This window comes from Puntigrus tetrazona, chromosome 8 (assembly GCF_018831695.1).
Source record: "Puntigrus tetrazona isolate hp1 chromosome 8, ASM1883169v1, whole genome shotgun sequence".
In the NCBI taxonomy this organism is placed as follows: Eukaryota; Metazoa; Chordata; class Actinopteri; order Cypriniformes; family Cyprinidae; genus Puntigrus; species Puntigrus tetrazona.
The window spans coordinates 18,325,569-18,333,768 of NC_056706.1; the positions used below are offsets into that span (position 1 = coordinate 18,325,569).

Consider the following 8,200-nt stretch of genomic DNA (forward strand, 5'->3'; position numbering starts at 1 on the left):
ATAAATTAACTGTGTCAGTCTCATTTCACTGTACTTTAAAGCAAAATATCATTGTCTGGTCAGGGGGTACTTGGCTTGAAAAAAAGTCATAAAAGGGGTACTTACGCTAAAAAAGTTTGAGAACCACTGTTTTAGAGAACAAGCTCTAACAACGTTTTTATTTATTTGTCAGCATATAGCTTATTATCGTTTTACACACATATCTCTCGTTGAATATTTCTGAGATAAATACTTCAAACGTGTTGAAAAAGAAGAAAATCAGTTTAATTTTATTTTACATACGGTAGAGGTCGACAATGTTCAGAATATTTACGAGACATGGCGTTACAGTTATGTGAAAATAAGATTTTTATATTGTAGGTCTATGTACAAGTGAACTGACGGTGAAGAGCAGCGTTGCTAACCTTATTCACACTGAACCCGAGGGGGACTTGATATCAGGTTTAGAAACAACTTCAGCTTACAGTTTGGCGACATATATCACTAAACAGATACTAAACTGATACTGATCAACACAAAACCTTTCTATTTTGACTTAAATTCTGGGCTGATCAATTTTTAATTGCCAGCATCGGTGACCTGTGACTCGGGTGACACCATTAATTATCCATCATCAGTTTATCTAGTAATAATAAACATTACTTTGGCGCTACACTAATAAATTAAATATAGATCTCTAATTATATATTATCACAACGTCTTATGCTTAGCGTGCCGTTTTTAGGATAATAAAATAGGGGAAGATTTCACGAAGTGTAATAAATACAGCATAAACTACTCTCATCCCAGCGCACGAACTTCCGCTGCACTATCGGAGGTGAGAGATGATTGGCTGTTTGGTCTTGCGTCACCGGGTTTCCACCGCCGTGATTGGCTGAAAACGCTTCATTACAGTTGCACAGCGATCCTCCCGGTGCGGCTGTGGACCGAGACTGAAAATGAAGAGGTAGCCGTTTACGAGCAATGGCCAGGCTGCCTTCACGTACAGCTGGGTGACTCCCCGCGGTGTCCTGGAGTTGCTATGAAGGTACAGTCGTTTCTCATCACACTCGTTTAGTTTCGAACTTGTTTCTGTATTGGCTGCATGTCGTGCTAGCATTAATAACCCGCTACTTTGCTATCGGCTCGATAAGTAAACAACTGATTCCAGTTTAGCATTTCATGCGTGTTTGCTTTGTGCGATTTTTGTGCACCGGTGACATGTTTTAAATATACGTGTATCCGAATCTAGCAGCTAATAGCGTTTATGCGTTGAGTAATTATGTAATAATGCATTGAATTAGTGTTAAATGCAGTGATCAGTAATGTGGCTATTTGTTTTTAACTCTTCTGCTCTCGTGTTTTCATTTGTTGGGAGGTGAGACCCAGCAACAGGACCGATCCTTCACTGAGCCACACAATGACAATTGGGAGTTGATTATCATGCTGGCTCCCTATGAAAATAAAAACGCTATGGTTACTCTCTGTTGAGTGTCACTAAGAGCTTTGGCTGCAGTCATAAGTCATTTAAAGCACACTAATCTCTTGTTATGGCTTAGCCCTATTCCCATCCGTCTCTAATGGGATTGATCCTAGTCAATGGGAACTATTTCAGGCCAGGATATTCTGAATGACCCAGAAAATGTGGGATAATAAGGCACAGCAGCTCAGACTTACTATTGTTATCTAACTCTCACAATTGCAATTTTTACACATCGGAGTCTTAATTAGAGGTGTAACAAGATATCGCATCACAATGCAATAATATGTATTGCAATAACATGTTTTCAGAACAATTCAGTTGAGAGATTTAATTTAGGACTTTATTCATAAAGATCAGTGCGCATACAAATAGTGCATCAAATATGATAAATCTAGTCACGTGCTAGTGTTTTTTCTTTTTATGAGAAATTATTACGATTCTGATGGCACATGAGTTTTAAAAATATGCATGGATCATTTTGAATAAAAACACCGCCTCTGTAAGCTTTAATAAAATAAAAATTGTCTATTTGACAAATGACAAAATATAAAACTTTTTCAATGTGTGTAGTCGGTTACAGCGTGTTAATAATCAGTACCTTTTGTTTAATGTTTCACTTCTATGTCTTTCGAGCAATCATATCTTTAAAAACTCTATTCTGGGTGTTGTTTTTTGTGCAGGCGGGGGCCTCGTCCATGTGGGCATCATGCTGTGGTCTGCTGAATGAGGTGATGGGTACCGGGGCCGTGAGAGGGCAGCAGCCAGGTTTTGGGGCAGGTGCGGGGCCGTTTCGTTTCGCTCCCACTGCAGGATACTCCACATACCCAACCGCCAACGCCAGCAACACCAGTCTGGTGTGTCAAGCCTGTCGGCAAGCCTTCTCTGTCTTTAGGAGGAGGGTAGGTGGACCCGCACACCTGCTAATGCAATCCGATCGCATTCGCTTTGCCCATTAAACCTAAAAACATTTATTAGATCATGAAACACTTTGTAATGCTGACCTATATCCCATTGAATCAGGAAGTCCATGGTCCATGTTGACAGGCTTGTACTTGATAAAAACAAAACTGGAGTCACAGCCTGACAAAAATAGTTAGTGGGTGACGTTAAGTAAAGAGACGTTTTCCTTTGGTATTTCATTTGATTTGACCCTGGTTGCAAAACGAGTCTTCAATATTTTCCAAAGAAGCGAGAGACTGCATTTTTAAAATCTAATAAAAGTTTATTTGGCCAATTTTAGCAATATGGTAATGCGTATAGATCCCCTAAGATCTAACTTGCATGGACTAAAATGCACAAATATTTTTACGTTTGCAATTAAAAGAAAAAGTATATTATATTCCATCTATAAGCGTGTTATAAATGGGGAAAAAATTAAATGTAAATAGAAGATTTTTTTGATTGCTTTTCTATAAATAGGACTCAACTATATCTTTGTTATATGGTTAAAATACACCGCAGACTGTATCAGGCATGTATGATAAATAAAAATTTGATTTGATTGCATTTGTAATGATGAAGTCGCATTTTAGCGCTTTTTAAACATATTTACTTCAAATGTAATATTGGCTACCTCGCCAGTTAAAATTCCTAAATTTACACTTATAACCTTGTATCTTGTTGTTTTGACTCTCTTTTGTTCTCCACCGCAGCACATCTGTTCTGACTGTAAGAAGAGCTTTTGTTCGCTGTGCTCGGTACTTCAGGAAAACCTGCGCAGATGCACGACCTGTCACCTGCTGAAGGGCACTGCATTCCAGCGTCCCCAGCTCATGCGTCTGCGTGTTAAAGACTTGCGGCAGTACCTCACGTTACGCAACATTAACACTGATACCTGCAGGTACTTTTGCACAGGCTTTAGAAAGCGAGCGTTGTGAATAATAGGACGCATTATGAAAATGTTGTCCGTGTTTTTTGAATTGTTTAAATGCTTTCTTAGGGAGAAGGAGGATCTTGTGGACTTGGTGCTTTGCCATCAAGGGGCAGAGAGCGAGGACGATCCAGACACACCCTCTCTGCAGTCCCGCCCCCTCTATAGCCCACCGCCTTCAATTGAAGAGCCCACTTCCCCTCTCTCAGCGCTCTCTCCAACTCAAGGAGAGCCAATCAGTAGGAGCAACAGCTCAGAGTCCACCAATCAGGTGCGCCCTTTATACATTTGGAATAGGTAGTGATTTGTCTTATTTAAAAATAGAAAAAAAGTGTTTCAATATGCAGACAAATAGTACTTGTATAGCAAAAGAAAACATTAAGTTGTAACTTATGTTTAACTGAACCTGTTTCTGATATTTGTTGAATGAAGCACTGTCAGTTTTTCCAGTGTCAACGGCTAAATAAAATAAAATATATATAATACACATTAATTGAAGTTTGACTGCAGGTTTAAAAACAGTCAAACGTTATAATTAAGGAAATTATACTAAAAGACAAAACGAAATATGTCTTATAATTGAGAGAAGCAAATCAGAGAGAAATAATGGACCTCATGAAAAAATTGTTTAATGAAGACGCATGCCATTTAACATGCACTGTTTATGATTTTTAGGGTCACAATAAAAATGTCATCTTTCATTATGAATCAAAAAATTTGATTTTCCTCAAAAGACAACATAATAAGATAACCGATATACACACTTACACACACACACACACACACACACTTATGGCACACATATGTTCCAGAAAATACATTTATAATTTTTTTTAATACACTTGACTCAAACTTATGTGTCAAATGAACTGAAAGGGATGTTTGTTTTTTCCTTAAATTACTTAATTTCTATTATTTTACGTTTTTATTTTAAAACTAAAACATTACACAATTGAAGTGAAAGCGTGATGTTATTTCTCCCCGCGATGAATACAGCGCTAAAATCAACATGCAATATGACTAAACCAAGTAGCCACATAATGGCACAGCGCACTTTGAAACATAATACTGTTTATGTTCCTAACCTCCTACTAAGTCGGAAGCATATGCTCCGATACAAGACAAGTATAATGCAGTAGTATTTCATGTCAAACATGGTTCCTCAGCTGTTCAAGGGAGCAGAAGTGTAACATTAGTTGTCAAAAGGCACGTGGCAGAACAGGTTTGCACACTTTCGGTTTTGGAAGTGCACTTCATTCCAATTATACCTTTAACAAAAAAGTTGTGGCAGAAATACTCGCTATAGCTGTAAGGGACGTGGCTAATTATACTGTTTCTGTGTAAACCTTCCTTGCTGATAGGACATCGAGGACTCCACTTCAGTGTCACTCCTTAACCTCGACCAGACAGAACACACGCCTGAGGTGAGTTAAGTCACTTAGTGCAACCCGAAATGAATCAATCAACTGAATTGCGCTGACGATATGACTATAATGCGTTTGGCCATCAGGTCAGTCCTCAGACGCGGCGGCGGGCTAGAGCTTCTCTGTCAGACCTGTCGTCTCTTGATGATGTGGAGCAGCTGACCGTACGGCAGCTGAAGGAGATCCTGGCGAGGAACTTCGTGAGCTTCTCGGGCTGCTGTGAGAAGTGGGAGCTGGTGGAGCGCGTCAGGAGGCTTTACCGGGAGAGCGAGGACAATCGCAAATCTAGTAAGCGCTAAACGCTCAACACCGCTCCATATATACAGCGACACACAGTCTAGGATCAACTTCTTGACTTGGCTGTCAACTCATTTGCAAAAAGAAAATATCAATGAGAACATATATTGTCACTAAAGCTTTTTGTTTTGTGTCCGTCAGTGGAAAATGTGAGCAACCCCATTACTGCAGGTAGGAAATGACTTCACCTCACAGTCTGACTTCAAGTTTGTACAGAGCGCTTTCGTAGGTGTAGGAGTTCATGCGGTTTGAGCTTTTCACAGTAAATGAAAAAGACTGTTTAATTCTTGAACTCCTAGCCGAGTCTAATAGCTGTGCTTTGCTCCTCCCACTTAAGTGGTAGCTTATCCCCCTCCAATCTGCAATGGTGGAATCGGAGGTAAGGCTTGCGATTGGTGGAAATGTTTCCTGGTCACACCCACCGGTGCACTGAAGTTTGTGATGTCATTGCACTTCAAACCCCTTCCCTGCATGGCCACTGCCAGACAGCATGTATTCTCAATGAAAAAGCAAAGGAAAAATGTATTGTGACATTGACTTTGTGATTTTAATAATGCATTTTACTGGTAGGGTTAAGAGTCATAAAAATGTATCTTATGTGACGTTTTACCCGCATTATCCCGTTCCATCTGTGCCCTTCATCAAGTATTACTGTTGTATGATAGCTAGGGTTCAAATAAACTGCACAATGCAAGAGTTGGGATGTAGTGATGGACCAAAACGATTTTATTTTCTGCTACTGAATTCTGGCAAACAAACTTGTAAGCTACCCAGTCTTTTCACAGGTGATAACCTACATGTTAAGTTCTTCATCAATGAGTCGCTTATTTCATTCTAATGAATTTTGCATGCATGTCACTGAAGCATCATTTTCGGTCTTTTTTCTTGTACACGTTTTGTGAACGAGGCATAATGAGAGAAACTCAAATAATGATTTCGGTCCACCAAAACTACTACTGATGAAAATTAGTTTTTCTTTTTGCCATTTGAACCTAATATTTTGGGTCCCATAATTTGGGTGCATTACTAGTTGGAAGTATTCATTTTGAGTGGTGGCCATCTTTGTTGTGTTTGGTTCATCATACAGGAAATGAACCCATTGATTAAAGTCCAAAGTGTATATATATATATATACACACACACACTATATACTATATATTTTTATTGTGCATTTAAACGTTCAGCCTTTCATAGTACTTAATTAGTACAAATTCTTTATTTGTGTCAAAAATATATATTTTTTTAATCCGCTTACACAGTTCTGTCTAAAAATAAATAAAATAAAAATAAATATAAAATACACTATATATATATATATATATATATATATATATATATATATATATATATATATATATATATATATATATATATATTATTATTATTATTATTATTTTGGATCAGATGTAAGTGCAAAAAACAAAGTGTACTTTGGGCTTTATTCAAGATCCTGTCCTTATAGAGAGATTGGCACCTGTGATATTAACATATCTCTCTCTTTTTCTCTCTCTCTCTTTTTTTTCTCTCTCTCCAGATGGTTGCAAAACCCAGTTAGCAAATGACGACAACCTGTGTCGCATCTGTATGGACGCAATAATAGACTGCGTGCTGCTGGAGTGCGGTCACATGGTCACCTGCACTAAGTGCGGGAAGCGCATGAGTGAATGTCCTATCTGCAGACAGTACGTTATCAGGGCTGTGCATGTTTTCAAGTCTTAATGCTGCTGGGAGAACATCCCGCTCCACCCGTGGACCATTTGGAGACTGGATGAGGACGTGTGCCCTGTCTTTACATCGGAACAGTGAGAAAGATACAATTCTCTGCTTAATTTTTCATGAAGTTTCGGGAAGCCTTCAGACAGCGGTCCGCAGCGGCTTTGTCAATAAATGCTTCAATAAAAACATTCCACAAGCTCTTTCAAAGAGGCTCTGTAATAATATGCAATTGTTCAGCAGCAGCACCTCACAGCCTTGACTCGATGTCCTACAGCTTTGAAAGCATCCTGCTCACCTGTCACACGCGAGCACTGTGAGAGACTCACCAAATGAGAATCACTCAAGTGTGTTCATCATCATGCGCCATAACTCAGGATGAAGGATCCGAATGTCCCCGTTCTTCTTCTTCTATGTTCGTTGCAACATCTGTGAATGGGCTTTTGTTTTGCGTAGCCGAACAAAGTTTTAGAGTTCCTAAAAGTTACGTTGTACCTCCTTGTAACTTGACACTGGTATGATATTGTCAGTGATTTAATGAGTGGCATAATGAAGGTTTTGTGGTATGCAACAGGTCATTATTCAGTTCTGTTTTTATTTTTTATCACGCAACTTTTTCGTTCTTTTTCAAATGTCTTGTTTGCTAAGTTTCTCAGTCACCGCTGTACTTTTGGGTCACGCGACCTTGAGTGTGTGTGAAGTCGGTGAGAAACGGGAAGGGATAGAACTGTTTTGTAAAGTGAGACCGTAAACGGGCACAGTGTAACTGTTAATGAACAGAATTCGGAAATGTGCATTTTATGTATGTGCAAAGTAACAGTAACTTAATCAAAATGCACAGTGTAAAACAAAGACTTATTTTAGGTGCCAAACAATCTTCAGTGCAGTTACTGTTGCTTTTCTGTTATTGATAGTACGTCTAAAAACCTTAAGAAAAATTAAGTGAAAATAAGGACACCATGAGAGAGGTGCCCTATACAAATCATATACCCATATTTTGTAGCCATTGCTCACTTGTGTGATAAAACCTTATTAAACATTGCATTATGGCACATTGCATAGCGCTGACGAGCATCAGCTGCACAAATGAATGCTTCACTCAGACACCATAGCAATACCAGCCTCTTTTCGTGTGGCATTTTAGATTATAAGGCATTCATGTAATGTTACGGTGTGTATTCAGATTCGTTACGTTTACGACATATCTTTTTTTTTTTCCCCCCCGAGTATACGCCTATTCAGATGTTTATTTTTCTTAACCCAAAGTAATTTTTCATTTGGTCAGTTGCTCTGTTAATTTAATATAGAATTAACAAACAAGATGTACGTTCTTAGTTACCCTTGTGATACTTAAATAAAAGTGCTAAGAAATATTTGTACTGAATTGTGCCGCATTTTAATTCTTGAATGTCAAATTGTTGTGCTGTTTAATTA

General features: G+C 38.6%; 1 protein-coding gene across 3 annotated transcripts; it reads left to right on the forward strand.

The window, feature by feature from the left end:
* The first annotated feature begins 889 nt into the window (after positions 1–889).
* On the forward strand, positions 890–8,145 carry rnf34a (ring finger protein 34a). Of its 3 annotated transcripts, XM_043247606.1 has the most exons (9): positions 890–1,027; positions 2,143–2,361; positions 3,115–3,302; positions 3,402–3,603; positions 4,694–4,756; positions 4,843–5,044; positions 5,195–5,224; positions 5,391–5,432; positions 6,588–8,145. In XM_043247606.1, exons 1-9 carry the CDS (start codon positions 1,022–1,024, stop codon positions 6,770–6,772), a joined length of 1,137 nt encoding a protein of 378 aa, XP_043103541.1. In that variant the 5' UTR covers positions 890–1,021; the 3' UTR covers positions 6,773–8,145. The 3 variants fall into 3 exon arrangements, with proteins under 3 accessions (XP_043103541.1, XP_043103542.1, XP_043103543.1); XM_043247607.1 differs by lacking the exon at positions 5,391–5,432; XM_043247608.1 differs by lacking the exons at positions 5,195–5,224; positions 5,391–5,432.
* Positions 8,146–8,200: the final 55 nt, after the last annotated feature.

What these genes read in the sequence shown, in the direction of transcription:
- rnf34a (XM_043247606.1), top strand. An exon ending in TCTCTGTCTTTAGGAGGAGG is followed by an intron (nt 2,362 to 3,114) that starts GTAGGTGGACCC and finishes TCTCCACCGCAG; the next exon opens with CACATCTGTTCTGACTGTAA. An exon ending in GAGCAACCCCATTACTGCAG is followed by an intron (nt 5,225 to 5,390) that starts GTAGGAAATGAC and finishes CTCCCACTTAAG; the next exon opens with TGGTAGCTTATCCCCCTCCA.